Here is an 18369-nt window from a genome sequence, read left to right on the forward strand (position 1 = left end):
CAAATCGCCATCTTCTTCTGCTAAGAGTCCTGGGAATGGATCAAAATGCGTCATGGGAATGGGATTACTGCCCCATGATGCAATTTTCTCTGTCCCACAATTCCAAGGGCTTCTGACTACATTGTGCTGTTTTTCAACTGCCCCTGTAAACTTCTGTCCACTATCTCTGCCTGAAAGCATAGATCCTGCACTGCTTACCAGTCTTGTGATGAGCATTAAAAATACAATGTAGCTGACCCTGCAGTATTTCATAAGCTGCAAATCTGAACAGGAGTCTGTGCTCCCTGGCCTGCTATGTGCCACGGAAAGAAAAAATTCAAGACTGATGTTGACATTCATGGAGCAGCTGCATATGGTGGACTGTCGTTATTGGGCTCGGGAAACAAGCACCGGATGATGGGATCACATTGTGATGCAGGCATGGGACGTCGAGCAGTGGCTGCACAACTTCTGTATGCACAAAGCCACCTTCCTTGAACTGCATGCGGAGCTCGTCCCTACCCTGCAGTGTCAGGACACCAAAATGAGAGCTGCCTTAGTAGTGGAAAAGCATGTGGTGATTGCTGTGTAGAAGCTGGCAACTTCAGTCTGCCACTGGTTAGTCATAAAACAGTTTTGAAGATCCAAAGCCCACTGTTGGGGTTGTGTTTATGCCGATATGCAGGGCCATTAATTGCCTCCTGCTACAGAGGATTGTGACTCTGGGCAATGTATGGGAAATAGTGGATGGCATTGCAGCAATGGGATTCCCTAACAGTGGCGGGGTGATAGATGGCATGCATATCTCAATTTTGGCCCCACACCATCTTGTGATGGAATACACCAACAGAAAAGGCTACTTCTCTATGGTATTACAGGTGCTGGTGGATCACCAGGGTCATTTCACTGACATCAGCGCCAGGTGGTCAGGGAAGGTGCATGATGCATCCATCTTCAGGAACACTAGCCTGTATAGAAAGCTGCATGCAGGGACTTTCTTTCCGGACCAGAAGATTCCAATAGGGGATGTGGAAATGCCCATGGTGATCCTGGGAGACCCAGCCTACCCTTTACTTCTGTGGCTCATAACGCCTTACATCAGAAACCTTGACAGCAGCAAGGAGCACTTCAGCAGCAGGTACAGAATGACCATAGAATGTGTTTGGCGATGTAAACGACTCTGGCGCTGCCTTTTTGGCATGCTGAACCTCAGTGAGGAAAATAGTCCCATGGTCATAGCAGCCTGCTGTGCTCTGCATAACATCTGTGAAGCCAAGGGGGAAATGTTTCCTGAGGAGTGGAGCACTGAGGTGGATCAGCTTGCAGCTGATTTCGAGCAACCAGATACCAGGGCTATTAGAGGGTCTCAATGGGGTGGGGGGGGGAGCTATTCGAATCGGAGTCCTTGAAGCAGCATTTTGGCAATGAGCCCCAGTCGTGTCTTTCTGTAATGCATTTAGAGAGGCATTATTTACTTGCCATACAGAAATAACGATTCCTGCCTGAGAATTAATTGTAATCTGCAAATGTGCCGATTGCCACTCTGTATGGATGTCTGCTGCAGTCCCCATATGTAGATGACAAATAAAGCATCATTTTCTTTGTAAGACTAAATTTTTATTAAATAGTAATACACATATTAACATTTCTTACAAGGTTCATGACAGTGAGCAACACTCTCTGAAATGAGGATCTCACAGCTGTGTGTAAGTTCAGCTGTTGTTATGGAAAATATTCCTAGGGTTGGAGTACAAGGGGTATTGTGATTGGCCAGGAATGTGCAAGGAATGTGGGGGCGGAGTCTGGGTAGGGCATGGAATGCAGTTCTGTATGGGCTGCTGGGGAGTCAAGCATGCATGTGTTCCAACTGCAGCGCAATCAGGGACCTGAGCATCTATGATTGGTCCTCCATAAGCTTTATCATTGACTCCTGACCCTCTATTATCCGCTCCTTTCCCTGTCCCCTCTCCTGGCTATCCATTTCTAATTTTTCATTTATTGTGTCTCTCCGTGGTCTGTGCTCGCTATTGGCCTGATCAGATGATTGCAGCATTTCTCAAAACATGTCTTTGTAGAAGCAACATGTTTTTGGTGCCACACCAGAGTGACCGTTGACTTCCCTTGCCTTCTGGTATGCCTGTCTCAGCTCCTTGATCTTAGCACGGCACTTCTGTGTGTCCATTTCATGCCTCTTCTCTTCAATACCAGAAGCAATCTTCTCGTAGGTATCAAAGTTCCTACAACTGGATTAGAGCTGCGACTGCACAGCCTCCTCTTCCCACAGACCCAACCAATCCAGCAACTCTAGTGTACTCCAGGCGGGAGCACATTTGCTGCAGAAAGCCGGCGTGGTCAGCTGGGAAGATGCGATGTGAGATGTCCACGCTGAGCGAACAGGAAGTGGAATTTCCAAAATTCCTGAGGCTTTAAAGGGGAAGGGGTGCATGCCTGTGTACCTGGCTGCAGGGCAATGGAGTAGAAACTACTTACCAGAGTGGTCATGATGGGCATTGTGGGACACCTCCTGAAGGCCACTTAGGGCAACATAAGTATGCGCAGTGTCTACACTAACACTGCCTTGCTCTAACTTTGTCGCAAAAAGATCTTTGCCACTCATATAGGTGGTTTTATTATGTCAGCATTGCCACAAGTGTTTTATTGCAGTGTAGGTATACTCTGAGAGAGTCAAAAGGAAGCATGGCAACTGCAAACTTTGTACTGCAGCCCTCCTTGTAATACAAGATATAAAACTTCACTATTTGGTATTTAGCTGAAGCTGGTTGGAAAATAAGTATGTTTCATGAAAAATTTGAAAATTTTCCACTTAAAAACAAAACAAAGTCAAGAACCTGAAAATAAAAATTGTTTTCCAACTGTTGAGTCCCCCACTCTTTTTTCCATTAAAAAGGAGGAAAGGCAGAATGACTGAACAACCAGTAACCCAAAACATTTAGACCTCTTTTTTTTTTTTTTTAATAGAATAACTGCCAATTTTGAAAAAATGAAATTTTTCTGCAGATAGCGTTTGGAAAATTTTGAACAATTTTTAACCAGGTTTAGTATTTACAAAATAGTTCTCATGACTGTAAAATACACATTCAAAGCAAAATTAGAACTGGTTTTGCGATCTTTTTGACAAGGTTCCTAATATTCCTTGCTGAAGTGACTGATGCCATAAGCAGGCATTAAAAAAATGACAATTTCAATTAAAAGATGTATTTTCATTCAGAATTTTTTTACACATTTGCAACATATTAAGTGATTCCTACTATATGCTGAATAAACTGAGGTAGGATTTTCTGTAAGGCCTTGTCTACCCTACAGAGTTTTGTCGACAAATGTCAGGTTTGGTGTGCAAAATAATGATACTATACTATAATCCTTTAGTCTGGTGAAAGGTGAAATTTATAGCCATTTTCCCTCATTTTCTTTGGTGGTATCCAACTAGCCAGTTTTGTTAGTTTTAAAACTCAGCTGTATTGGGTGACTCTTTTTTTTTATTTGAAAAGTTGGAGCCATTCTTTATTTTACAGGTCTGTTCGGTTTCCATGTGAATTAGTTGAGAATGATGGTCAAGTGGTAGTTTGCCTAGTTGAAGGAGCGATGTTATTTCTCTAGAAAATGGGGCATCACTTCTAGTGTTGTACTATGAGTGTAGCCAATTTATTTTATTGCTAAAATCAGTTTCACTATCTTCTGTCCCTGTCACGCGAGATTCGGTGTTGCTCAACACATAAGCAAGAAGCTGAACTCATGAAGGTTTGATTATCAGTGACAAAGGGAAAAGAAGGCATTGGAAATAGTCTGTATTCAACTCTTTGGTACTACCACTGTGTTATTAGGAATGGAGGGAATCCTTACCTGTATTAAAACAGTCAACTGTTGTTGAAGAAGTATTTGCCCTGAGGGGAAGAGAAGCAATATTTTTGTTCAAGTAGATGTGGTTTATGTGAGAAGCACAATTTCAAGGAAAATCTCAGTGGTATGTAACAAAATGCAGCAGAGATCTTGCCTCTTTTTAAGGTTAAATTTGGCGGATCAGTATATTGCAATTCTGTACCCTTGGACCATTAAAGGATCCTTTATTCCTTGGTTTTTCTTATGGTTTGATCCTTGTTGGCATAGTAATGGAGACAGCTGATTGAGTCTCTCTGGGGCAGACTCCTGATGTGGTCTGGTGGAAGAAAGCACAATGGGCTTGAATATAGATGTTTTCTTCTCTGACTAGAATTTATTTAAATAGAACTTCTACAAGTACTATAGGGTTCCTTTTTCCACTCCCTTCAGGGACATCTTTATTCTTCGTTTGCTGTTTGTTTGTTTTTATGTAGGTCTTTGAGTTTCAGCTCCAAATTCCTTCATCTTCTGTTTGTTTTGTTTTAATCTTGTCAGCTGCGTATGTGACAGTGGTGCTTTGCTGATTCATTTGGTCTGCTAATTCTTCCATCCTGCATCCATTTTTAAGATCTGTAACTACTGCTTGAATTCAGCCTTCTTGGAGCTTAGCTACAAAACAATTTCTTTGATGTCAGCTTTTGTGGATGGGCCATGCTTGTCGTTTGTGGTTTTTTTTGTTTGTTTTTGTTTTTGTGTTTTTTTTCTGCTGTCTGCTTGCTCAGAGCTAAACTCAGTATTGGAGTTGGATATATCCTCCTGCCTCTTAGAAGTGTGGTTTGGTTTTTTCATGGTGGAAGACCATATTTTGTTTGATGTTTTAAGTAGCACTCTTTTCCTTATTTAGTGGTTTTGTTCTTGTTTTTGAGAACTTTGTGAAGACAATCTATCAGTGGAGAAACATGGCTTTTGAATTACAATGGTTTCAGATCCTAAGACACATACTATTTTGCTGTTATTTGTTCAATTCCTTATATTTGTAATCAATATAGCTGGAGAAGAGAAACCATTTTTTTTTTTTTTTTTTAAATTTCTTACCCCTCCTTTGCTACTGGTTGGGCTTTCAGTAGCCCCTGCTGTTCAGAAAGAGAAGAGGCAAAGGCAGCTGTCTGCAGCTTCTGCTGCTCAAAACAGTGAGCTACAGAATGGAGAAGACTCTAGCAGAAACTGTCCTACAACTGCTTACTGGTTTCTGGGGGAGGGACTAACCCATACTCAAGAGCCCCTCAGTTCCCTCCTTTGCCGGTTCATGGGAAAGAAGGTGTCAGCAAGGGTGGTAAAATTAAAAAAGGGTCTTTGGAAACACAATTTACACTGTTCAGACTGCTAAACCCCATTATAGCCGGTTATCAACAATCTGTTAGCATTCTCTTGGGCCATCATGGTTAGAAAACTACTACAAACTTCATGGATGACTTCCAGGAGGCAAAAAAAAATCCTTTCTTGCTTCAAGAAGACTGTCTGTCTGAACCTAAAGGGGCTAATTTATATGAATAAAGTGTACAGAATCTGGCCCTTTGTGAGGGATGTGGAATATGCCAAATTGTGTTATATTCCAGATATCATTGTTGGATCTTTAATTCCAGCTTTGGGCTTTGAATGGCTTTGAAAAAGAATGGACTTTTAACTATTATTGCAGTTAATTCCAACACTGATTGTATAAACGGCTAAGTTATGTCACTTGCATCTCTGCTTATCTTGGAAAAGAGCCCCTCTCAGTATATACCGGTTTGTAGCTACAACACTTGGTACTAGTGTTCTGATTTTATGTGGGGCTTATCTCATATGTAATTCTGCACAGATAGAACTCTCTTTAAGTGGCTTTGTGGACTGATTGATCATCATTCAGATTCCATTTAGATCAACTACTGTCATGAAGCAAAAACATGATGAGTTAATGCCTGTCTTAACTTCATAATCAAGGTATTTAACATTACTTAAGAAAAACTTGCCTTTTTAGGGTCTCTGAAAACAATTCTACTCCTCTCATGTCCATTTCCCTCAATAATAAAATGGAGATTATCTTCTATCAGACAAAATCCAGCTTTTCAGGTCTGGTTGATGTAGTTTGGATACTGTCCCCTTAGTGTCTATAACTAACTCCTTGTTATATTAGACCATCCTGCAGGATTTTGCAAAAAGGTTAACACATTTAAAAAATCTTTTATCCCAGTAAGCAATGGCAAAGAAAATCAAAGCACCTTTATAGCTACTGAGATTTACAGTTTACTTTGAAACTGGTTTATTAATGCAGATGTGGAACATTTGAAAAAAAGCTGAAGGATAGAAAAAGATAATATAAGACCACAGTGTTGGCTTAAAAAGCTATTGGACTAAGTTGTAAATCATGCTGCAGTTTATATCTGTTGATTTCCATCTACTTTACTTCATTATAAAAAATTAGATAAGCAGCATGTTTTCAGCGTGAAATACAGTTTCTCAGGAAGATGGTTGCTGAAAAGATCCAAGTGCAAAGATATAAAATTCTGTTCAATCTTTGCAGCTTTGCTTATGCTACATCAGTAACTAGCACTGAAAACAGTGCATCCATTAGACTTTCCACGTCAAACTGATACCTTGCAGTGCTATATTATGGGAATGTGAGTGGTAGAACTGATTATGTGATGGCAGGTAAAGAGGGACACATCCAGGGACAACAGTCAGGTGAGAGCTATCGTCCCACCCAGCAACCGAGAAGGAGGAGGATGCAGCAATTCCTACCTAAATGCTGCCCCTGTTTTGGTGGTTCCATATTCCATATCAGCCTGTGGCTAGTAGGTCTAATAATGAGCATACTGTTTGATTTTTCCCAAACTTGCTCTGAGCCTCCTGGCACCTATGATTGTAGTGTATGATTGGGACACTTCTGTTACTTTACCTGTCCTTCTTCATTCTATTTTGCTGTGATGGATATATGTCTGCTACTCTTCCCATCTTCTGCCTTTGTGTTTTGCCCTTCTCACTAGTGAATAGTTCAGCATGCCTCTCTTCTGTTGCTAATAACTCTCCCCAAGCAGCTGTAGAGCAGATCTTAGTCACCTTTCCACTTAAACCCAAGATCCTGGGGGCAGTTGGTGGCTGGATTTGGACACTTGCAATTTAGAGGAAATCACTGCTCTAAGTTTTTTGCCTACTTATGTTAATTGTTCTCAAGGGGGGCCATTACACTGGTCACATGCCCTTCTGCCCCCAGCATATCCGTGACATACCCCCTATGCTGGGGTCCATTGAGGGGATGGCATAGAACTAGCTCTGCATCCAACCAGGGTTCTTTCCCAACAAAGGAATCTGTTCTCTGACCCTTTTGTGCCATCAGAGAGGCAAAACGGGGACATGGCATGGGCCAGGCTCTGGCCATATATTGTTAATATCTAGCTACCACGTGGCTTAAACAGCCATTTCAAATGAGATAAAAAGATTTGTTTGGTCAATAGTTTACATAATTTGTGGTGTGATATCAAATGTAAAGTATATTTTAGCTTCAGTACCTCATCTTTATTGAGAGCAAACTTGGAAGTCCCTTTTTCTTAAGTTGTTTTTGTTTGTTGTTACAGTAGAACCCCGTTTATCTGATCCTCCATTATTTGGTTTTCTGTGTTAACTGGATAACATGGTGGACACACGACCAAAAGGGGGAGATCTCTCCTGTGGCTACTAGTTGGCGGTACAGCACTGCACTTTCCCATTCTCCACTTTATCCATTTTTTGGATTATCTGATCTGGCTTGGGTGCCAATTAGATCAGATAAACAGGGTTCTGCTGTATTTCTTTGAATTATTGTAGCACCTAGGAGTCCTAGTTCTGGACTAGGACCCTATTGTGCTAGGCACTGTACAAATACAGGATTTGAACGAGAACAAAGAAATGACTTTGGGAATGTTTACAGGGAACTTGTCTCAAGTGTGAGGGGAAAGCGTGGGAGAAAGGATGATGGTGTTTGTTTCAGAATTTAAAAAGTGGGCGATGGAGTCAAGAGTCAACACCTCAGTACTGAAGGCTCATCACTTCATGAGATCTAGTGAAATGACTATGAATTCCTTTCCCTACATACTAAAAAGTGTTATGGATAAAACATAAAGGACCTGATTTTCAGAGCACTCACAGCTCTCAACACTTCAGTGAGAGTTCTGGGTGATCTTTGCCTGTGAAAATAGGCCTTAAATCTTGTGTGTTTTTGACCTTAAAATATTCATTGTTTCTTTATATTTGGATGAAAATCTGCTGTGTGCTAACAGAAACTGTACAATGAACTTACTGTTGTTCTGATCTAGATACACGGGCCGTTGTGGGTTCTTGGATATTAGTAATTCTGAAAATATGGCCATTAATATGGCTTTAGGAGCTTAACTTCAGACACCCTTTAAAAAATAATCTAGGTCACATGTTCTACATTTTTACCTTTTAGGCCTTGATTCAGCAAGGTATGTAAGCATGTACATAACTTCAAGCACATTAATGGTTCTATTGAAGACAAGTATATGCTAAAGTACCTTTCTAGATTGGGAGCCTTAATGTAAATTTATAGTCTTAAAAAATCTCAATGTCTTTTCAGTAAGTGTTCAAAGTTGTTAATATATTTATTAACTGTGTTTATTGCATTAAGGTATCTTCATGACCAAACTGTGTTTTGCGCATGTTATTTACTGGTAGGTTACAAATACATTGTTTAGTCTATTATGTAACTTTGCTTTAAGGTCTAAGATATGCTTCACAAAATGTGCTTTAATTACAGGACTACCCACAACTCACTGTACTCTTGTTCACTTGTAATCTTCATAGCAGTTTTAGACACAAGTAACATGTAATTTGAGACTATGTAGCTGAAAATGTGTATTTTTATCATAAAACTACATTAAATCTTTGTAATGCCTTTTTTTTTTTTTTTAATAGGAGGGAAAGACAGACGAAGTGGCCTCATTCTGACAATTCCATTATGCCTTGAACAGACAAACATGGATGAGCTAAGTGTTACACTAGACTATCTGCTAAGCATTCCAAGGTGACTAAGTTACTCTAAAGATGTTTCTTAAAAGCACTAAATATTTTTATCTTCCAGTACAAAAATATTTTACATAGTAATCTGGAATAGTCAATTATTTTTTGTCAACGTCCACATTTCTTGGTCAACATATAGTCAAGGTCCAGACTCCAGAGAAATATTTTTCACACTTCAATAACATTAATGACGCCAATAAAAAGATTTTGTGGTCTATTCAAGTGTGTGGTGGTCTGGATTTGGCCCACAGTCTCCCTTTTGACTGGATTATACTATAATGAGCTCATTTGATATAATTAGAACAACTTAAAACACAAATAACATAGTACATTGACAGATATGCGATAATTAAAATAAATTATCCTGCTTATTTTTTTCTGTCCAGTGTATTTTACCATTGCACTGTTGGAATACGTTCAGTAACTTTTCTTTCTGATGATTTAGTGTAAACTAACTAGCGACTATAATTTAACTGCAACATTAAAAAAGGCTAGTCATTGGAATTGGTGGGACTTTTCAGGCAGAAAATAGTTTTTGTTTTGTTTTTGTTTTGTTTTGTTTTTGCAAGCCTTTTACTCATACAGGTCCAGATTCACTGAAGCACTTAAATTGTGCTTAATTTTAAGCATATATGAAGTCTCATTGAAGTGAGTGGGATTACTTCCATGCTTAGTTTAAAAAAAAAAATAAAAAAAAATGCTATAATTGTTTTACTGAATTTGGGCCAGAGTTCAATGGATTCTATCATTAACTATGGGTTTGATAGTAAAATTATTAACTTCTGTGGGAGATTTGCTTGTGGAAAAACTGCAGGTTCAGATCTATATTTATTTGGCCAGATATTATTAATTTATTTGGTTGTCTCTGATGATGGGGGCAAAAATTATCCAACAGGTCTGGTAAGTCATCATCAAATCTTAGTTTTATCATTTTGTGTTTGATTTTTTTTTTCCCTCTTCCCAACTGAATGCTCATATTTCCAACATGGTTAAAAGACCAATTATAACAGAGCGAGAGAGAGAGATTTTACCATAATTAAATAAAAAATGCTTTATGCTTTTTTTGCTAATGGGAGTATCAGATCTTTTCAGATATACAGGCTAATGATCTGTCCCCAAAGTCAAGATCAAAGAGAAGAAAAATGAGTACTACTAGAAGAAACTTGAGATACTCGGGTCACTTCTGTAAAGCTTGATTGAATAATTTATTTGTATTCTTAATTAGTTATATGCTTGTTAAATGTACATTTGTGTTCTTGTTTGTTTTTTAAAAAAAGAAGTTGGAACTTTTACAAAATTCTGGGTGAAAATTGTGCTAATTTTATTCATGCAAGTAGTCTAATTGACTTCAGGGCTTCGTTCTGTTTGTTGAATAAATGTAGACATAAGTATTCTACCAAATTTAGTTGTTCTACTATCTAGCTGTGATATATATTGCACTTATTTTGCTTAAAGCTATCTGAAAATTCACACTAAGCATTGCTCGTACCATGTGTAAACTGTGAAACACCTATGAAAATAAAGTTTGACGTTCCCACAGTCATGCAGAATAATAATATAGGAGACCATCCTGATTTACTGTTGGTTTAATAGTAGAAAGAATTTTTTTTTTTAAAGTGTTTTGCTTAAATATTAAAGGTTCTTTGTGCTTTTTCTGGAAGGCTTTAAAAAGCTTGTGAGTTGGCATTTTGTCCCCAACCAGGCATATGCGTTTCTAACAAATATCAAGCCTAATTCTTTGAATGAGTGGTCTTACTTGTGAGAGTAATCCTGTTGACTTGTATGGGAGTTCCATCAGTGGATAGTTTGCAGAAATGGACCTGAAGTTATACGTTGTTTAACATACGCTGGCTCAAAATTGTGCCTCACTAACTTCAGTAGCTAGTGTTGTAACTCCAAATTTTTCTTTTATTAATGTAAAATGGTTTGTGGCAGGCCAGACTTTTGTAGCGTTGAAGTGAAATTTCTTTGATTTGTACACCATCCCTGAAATACTGCTGTGGATTTTTAAAGCAAATTCATAGCTATGGAGTAGAGGTGTCTTTGTTATGATATATATGATATGATTTTAAAATATAAAAACTTTTTTATAGTGCAAAAAAAGATAAATGCAGAAATATTTCATGTCCTGCAATGGCCTGTCAATGGAGTTTGCAGGCTTCACTGTTCTAATGCACAGATCAGTTTTACCAATATTTTTTAAAGCTTAAATGCATTGTATTAAACATTTTATTTAACCTTTCAGAATTGGATAATTTGTTGTTTTTTGTGGGTTAATACATGATGGAATATACAAATGCTGTTGTTTTTGTTTTCATTGACCTTAAGAAACAATATTTCAAAGGAATATGATAGTGACATTATTTGTGTTTGCTGTATTCAAGGTTGGGTTGTGTCAACTCCTATATAAATCTTCGTTATAACTTGGCTTTCAGAACTTGCTCTGGCTGTGACATTGCAAACAGTGAACCTAATTTTCAGTGGGGTCCCTGGAAAATCTTATGCATGTCTTCAGGAGGTGCCATTTAAAAATAAAGTAAAATCCAGGTACACAATGGCAGCCATGTTGGAAATTAGTTTATTCCTAAACTAAAAATTGACTAATTGTTTTTGTTCTAGAAAGAGAGTGAAATATGCTTCTGAATATTTTTCAACTCTAATTGATTCCCCCCTCCCCCCTGTGGTTTAGTTGGTTCTTATCCATAATGTAGGCTAAAGTTCTGATCCTGCAAATGCTTACTACCTAGCATGCTGCTTGCTGCTATGAGTAACTGTATTGGAAATCAGTGGGATCATTGTAGTAATAGGCAGCGTGCTCTCTATGTAAATTTTCAGGAGCTGAACACTTTTTTCATTAAAAAATAAATTAAAATGGGCAAGGGTACCATATATTGATTTATTTTTTTAAAAAAAATAGTATATGCACACCATTTTTCTTTAAGTACACTTGATAGCTCATTATAAGTGATAGTAAATCCATTTTAGCCCCATAATGGTGCAGTTATGGTAAACTAAAAAGATATACATGTAGTAATATTGTATGTATTTGAACAATGACTAGAATGTCTTACTAAACAGTTTATAGTCAGAGCTGGCACTAGTGTGCATGGTTAGTTAAAGCTATCCAGTGTTCTCAGTTGCTTATCACTCGCTGAACTTTTAACTGTTGAGACTGAAACTTCCCATGCTGAGTCATTTCACTGAGAAGCTCTAGAGCAGTGATTCCCAAACTTTAACAACCCATGAACCCCTTTCACGAAAATACCAAATCTCATGAACCCGCTCCTAAAAATGAATGTTTCCAGGGATTTTCTCTCTTACCTGAGCATAAATTATAGAAGCAGTGATCTTGGAAATAATTTGGTTTTTAATGACACATTTATTATTACATTATTATTTCTCATTACATTATTAATTTTATTACGTTATAAAAACATCAACATTCTTCCAAGATTTCACTTTTGTAGCTCGTATCACTTCAGTTAAGCCTGTTATAGGACAAGACTCCTACATGTTTCATCAGGGAGTACCAGATGTGAACCAGCATGAAGGTATTTAAGAAGCCAACTTAAATAAAGCAATCCTCCCACAAGCATTCGGGTCTCGAGCAATCCAGGTGAAAAACACATGGCTAGAACAAAGCTTAAACTTGTTCTTCATAATAATTTTAAAAACAACACTAGCAGTCTATTTAATTTTAGAAACAGTAAAAGATCTCCTCCTCCCTTTCCATTTCACATAAAGAGTCTTGACATTTAAATCTCCTCAGTGTGATGGATGTGCTTGCTTTGATCTGTATAGTCTTGGAAGTCCGGAACCACTGGAGAAAGATAGACTCAGTTGCCGAACCAGACCTGAGACTGCTTCTGTATTTGGTTTTCAGATGTGCATACGAGGAAAATGCTTTCTCGCATAAGTATGTTGTTGAAAACGGTAACAAAATGATAGTAGCCTTTTCTGCCAACAGCGGGTATCCATTTCTTAAACTCAGCCAAAAGTTGATCAGTAACAGACTGCTGAAAGTCCTTTTCAGTTCGTAATCACAAGTGATCTCAATCAATTTCTCTTTTTCCTCAGTGCTCAATATCTTTGAGAGAGTGGTATCATCAAAGAGGTTGCAAATCCAGTCATTATTGCCTGACATAGCTGGAAAGCATTCCCTGAACGTCGTGCAGCATCCTTTTAGGTGTGCATTTATATTGGTTTTAATGCACTGATCCAACCAAAGCTCATGTTCTGTTAGGAAGTCATGAAGAGTACTGAAACACTCAGTTTGATTGTTTTCCAAACACCTTTCTCAGAATTGCGACTTCCTTACCGTGGATTCAGCTTGGTCTTGCATGTTGAAAACTGTTATAGTGAGGTCTCGAAGAGCTAAGTTTAGGTCATTTATCCTTGAGAAAATGTCTGCTAAATAAACTAGGCTCTGAAGCCAGACATGATTTTCCATACAGCTGGTGAGGTGGAAAGGGTGGCTATAGAAAAAAACAAGGATTTCCATTCTAAGCTCAAACAAGTGCACAAGGATTTTGCTATGTGAGAGCCATCTAACTTCGGTGTGGGGCAACAAACAATTGTGTACACTACCTATTTCTGCACAAAGTACGTGAAATATTCTGGAATTTGTTTGTCATGATTTTATGAAATTCACCATTTTCACTTGTCTATGGATACTACAATGAGTCCAAGAGACGTTTGATGCAACCTTTTTTGTATGAGCTATGAATCCGGTATACTTCCTTGTCGTTGATGTGGCCCTATCAATGCAAATGCCTAGCCAATGAGACCAATCTATTTCTTTTTCTTGAAAATATGCATTAGTCAGATTGAAGATATCTTCTCCAGTTGTATGTTCTTTCCGTAGTCGGCAAAACAAGTCTTTTTCAACCATACCTTCATTCACATAACGTACAAACGCTAGCAAAATAGATTAGCAACATCAGTTGATTCATCCAACTGTATAGCATAATATGGACTATTTTTCACTCTATATACAATTGTGGTCTCTACATTACTTGACGTGTCATTAATTTTTTTGCAGCAATGTAGTATTAGACCAAGGTACTATGTCAATCCTTTTTGCAGCCTTTTCTATGAGCGTGCAATGAACTATGTCTTTTTTTTTATACATGGGCCAATCAAGCTCTCTGCTATGGTATGAGCCTCTGTTGCTTTTGCTACTCGGGAACTCACTCGGTATGACACTTCAAGTGCATTTTTGTTATCGGTACTTGCTTTGGATACAAAATTGGTAATGTCACTTTTATACTTGGCTAATTTTCACTTGAAAAAGTCAACAGGCTTGTCGAGTTGTGTGGGGCTTGTAGTTTCTGAGTGGTGCTGAAGTAGAGAAGGTTTGAGGCTGCTGTTTGCTAGGACATCGCCACAGATTATGCACTCTGGTTTTGTACACCCTTGCTCACCAGTGCTGTAAAGCCATATTTTATATAATTGTTGTCATATTTTCTTTTCTTCATAAGCGAGCTCCCAGGACCATCATGATCATTTGACTTAGATTTTCCACACTTTGGACTAGCTGATGTCGAATGTTCGTTTTCTGGTGTCTTTTACACTTTCAGTTTTCAGGCACATGTCCAACAGTTCAAATAAAAATAACATACTGAGAACGCTAACAAACGAACAAACTAGTAAATGAGAAGATTCACTCAAGTCTCATTGGAGCAAAATGGCACACTACCAAGAATGACTGAGTATGGACTAACTGAGGATTGTTACTGCCAAATTGTCTACAGTGACCTTGGTTCCAGTTGATTTTGTGCGCAAACACTTTTTTTCTTCCAGCAGCAGGGGGGTGGAGGGCCAGGGACAAATTTAGTCTGGACGGTCCCCCAGGTACAGCGTGGCTCCCCCTCCCACTCTGCCCCTCATGCCACCGAACTTCTCCTGTCTGTCAGGGACAGGGTCCCAGCTGACGGCCCCATGCTCCACAGGGCTCGGGCTGCCCACCCCACATGCCTGGGTCCCGGCTGCTTCCCCCCAAACCTGAGTCCCTAGGGATGGCTCCGTCTGCCATTACAGAACTTTTTCTGAGAACCCCCTGATACATTTTGCGAACCCTCAAGGGTTTGCAAACCCAAGTTTGGGAACCACTGCTCTAGAGCCATCATGTTTAAAGCACGGACTTAAAATTTGGCGAGGACGTTACCCTGAGTCCACCAAAATTTGTTCAAGTTACAAGCCTCTGAAAATTGCCATATGCTTGTGCTCAATGAAGGTTTGTTAGACACCAGCAGCTGAATTCTCTGAATGTTCCATCTGGGCAAGCATGCCCTAGCCTAGAGCCATAGGCACTGAGCAGGACTCTTTGTTACTAGAAGCTATGGTGCCTGGAACTGGAACTGGGAGCATGGAGAGAGATTTCCTGTATTTTGTAGGTTTCCCTTGCTGACAGCTAGGTAAGAAAGAGGAAGATGCTGAGGCTGGGCACAGACAACCTTAATGCTGGCATTTCCTAACCTTTGAGCACTTGACTTTGTAACCTTAAGTGTTCTTTCAACTTTTTTTTATATGAATATATACTTCTTTGAAAATGATATATTTGGTACTTAAAGTTGTTAATTTAAAAAGGGAGTAAATAAATACTGTCAATTTGAACTACATTTTCCCCTTTTGTATCTCCTTGCAAAGTCTGTATTCTTCTAGCTGGCTTTTTGTATTTTGTAGTAAGGGCCCTGATTCAGAAGAACACTTAAGTGCATGTTTGAAATTAATCACGAGCCTAAATGTTTTCCTGGATTGTGACCTAGATCAAGTGATTTAGGAATGGGACATGGAAGTTATATTGTTGACTCTGCAACAGACTTCCTTGGTGACCTTAGGAAAATTAATCTCTCTGTGCCTCTGTTACCCATTTATAAAATACTGTGCTATCTCACAGGGATTTTGTGATATTTATTTGTGTAATGTTTATAATGTACTTTATAATCATTGGTAAGAGGATCTGCAATATAAACAAAATATAATGAATTTTTGATACATTTTCTGGAATATTAATGCTGTTTAAAAAATTGCTAGTATGGTACTATAATAAAATGTTTTGTAAGTGAACATACTTCAATTTTTAAGGGAAGATTTTTAGTAAGTAAAATTGCAAAATCCCAAAGCAATGTTCTACTTTTAAAATGGTCGTGATGAAAGTCAGTAATAGCCAAGCTAATCACTGTGATATCTGACATTTTGTTCTCGAGTTTTACTGTTTTCTAAAAGTATTTCTTTTTTGTCTTAGTGAAAAGTGTAAAGCTAGAGGATTTACTGTGATAGTGGATGGCAGAAAATCTCAATGGAATGTGGTAAAGACGGTGGTGTTAATGCTCCAGGTAAATCAATTTTTATGTATTCACAATGAACAGATTAGTTTTATAGATGGAAGTCAGAATGCTGTGTTACTGAAACAGCTGAAATTTCTTTATTGGGAAACAGTCAATTCATCATTTAATTACACAGTATATGCTATGTTACACAGAATTTTGTAAGTAGAAGCAATTAATCTGAAAAGGGGTTTATATACTTCTGTAGAAAGTTATTCAAGTTTTGATCTGAGCAGCCTTCTGTTGAGATCTAGATAAAACTTTTACAAGTGTATTACCATGTTAAATGTGAATAGTTTACAACGTCCGGGCCCTATGGATCATTGATGCTCCTCAATTCTTTGGTGTGTCTCAGTAACTTTCATAATCTATGGCTAATCAGGAGGCTATGGTCTTCCCTCTTTAATATAGGCATGGCAGTGGTTTTCCAGCCTTTGTCATTTCCAATATAGACTGCTGGCAGGGCACTCTGCTTATGTTTGTTTATGAAGCCTATCTGGGAGCTCTAGCTAGTACAGAATACAGGTTTGTCGCTGTGTTGAAGTCTTTGCATTGGCTTCCTGATACAATTCTAGATTTTGTAGCTTGTATTTCTTTGAATGTTCTGTATCCAAACCTTTTGAGAGACTGCTTCTTGTTCTATGTCCTATCATACCATTTAAGATCAGCTGCTTGCCAGTGCCTAGAATTAGAGACTCCTCCATAGGCAGTAAAACTTTCTCAGGTGAAGGTCTCCATATGTGGAGTTTGCTTCCTTGCGAGCTCCTTCAAAACCTTAGTCTGTCAAGCTCAGAGCAGCATAGACACAGTTTTTTTTTATTTGGTTTAATTTTTATCTCATTTTTCTGTTTTATGTTTTATTGCAGGGAGGGGGTAGATGAAAGTGGCTTTTAATTGCAGCAATTAAGATATGGCTTACAGCTTATTTTTAAAATGTTTGCTGTTAATAAGCGCCCAGCTGCTACTGTGATTGGCAGTCTAAAATCTGTATTATTAAAGTGCCATAACAGTTAGTCTCCAGAAACAGAAGTGAAAATCTCCTTGCTTTATAACAGCATAGTTAAATATACAAGTACAAGTGCCTTTTCTTTTTGTGTTTCTCTGATAATTCTAAAAAAAGAAAATGTTAGTGCCAGCTACAGAAATGTAATGGTAGCACGTGGGAAAAGACTAAATGCATATGCCTCTAATTTTGATTTATAATAAATAAGAGAGTTGATGTGGATTGCAGGATCATTCTAATGAGTAAGTACTGAGAAAACAAGGAAGCATTAAACTATTCATTTTTAAATAAGGAGTAGAGGGAAGGGTCTTAGTTGAATAAGCACAGTAACTGTAATCTTGCAGTTTCAATTTGCAATGAATCTGGCATAGACAAATAATTTGAATTAATACATTAAATTGAAACTGAAAATAGACTTTTAGGGCCACATTTTCAAAAGCATCCTCTATATTTGCGTGCCTTGCATTACACATTTAAGTTTATAGGTGTTCACATTTGGGCATTTCAAAAATTGTACTGTATTTGTGCACTCAGAAAGGGAAACCAGGAGTTTATTCAATTATAACATGGACATTTGAATGTTTAGGGTTCCCAGAATGCCTTGTCTTGCACAAAGTTAGAAGCTGGTCTGAAAATCTGGACCTTGGAATGCTGTTTGTTCAATTATTAGGGTAACACTTTATCAAGTTTTCAAAATATTGAGCTTCACCCAGATGAGCAATAAATAACATGATTTTGAAAATTTTCAACAGGATATGACTCTTCGCCAACTTTCATATCAGAAATAATGCATCTAAATTGTTTGTTCTTCTAATGTACATTTGCTTTTGCATTTCTGTGCAATGTTTCTCAGAAATTAAATTTTTTTTGCAGTTTAAATATTTTTTTATGTCCGTTATGGATATGTAAGTCTAGCATTACTGGCCCTCTATGTGCAGTCTTGGCGTTTTCCACCACAAGGGCCAAATCCTGCTCAGTTTAGCTATGCCAATAGTCTCTTTAAAGCCAAATCCCATTGCAGAGGATGTCAGTGGGACCATTCATCTAAGTAAGGTAACCAGGATTTGTATATGTTGAATATAATAGGCATTTCTCTGCTCAAAAGAGGACCCACCTGGCCCATTGGTTTCAAAGCAGTTTTGCTTCCTGATTATAAACAGTCTGTGGGCT

The 18369-nt window shown here is 38.2% G+C and overlaps 1 protein-coding gene across 4 annotated transcripts in view; it reads left to right on the forward strand.

Annotated features, from left to right (window-relative positions):
* The window catches only part of SESTD1 (SEC14 and spectrin domain containing 1), a 110212-nt gene that overhangs the window by 30554 nt on the left and 61289 nt on the right, over positions 1 to 18369 (forward strand). For all 4 annotated transcript variants that reach the window (XM_032783823.2, XM_032783820.2, XM_032783822.2 and 1 more), the window contains 2 exons: positions 8764 to 8872; positions 16115 to 16205. In XM_032783823.2, the coding sequence (XP_032639714.1) occupies positions 8764 to 8872; positions 16115 to 16205 (200 nt within the window). The remainder of the gene's footprint in view (positions 1 to 8763; positions 8873 to 16114; positions 16206 to 18369) is intronic.

Source organism: Chelonoidis abingdonii, chromosome 10 (genome assembly GCF_003597395.2).
Source record: "Chelonoidis abingdonii isolate Lonesome George chromosome 10, CheloAbing_2.0, whole genome shotgun sequence".
Taxonomy (NCBI): Eukaryota; Metazoa; Chordata; order Testudines; family Testudinidae; genus Chelonoidis; species Chelonoidis abingdonii.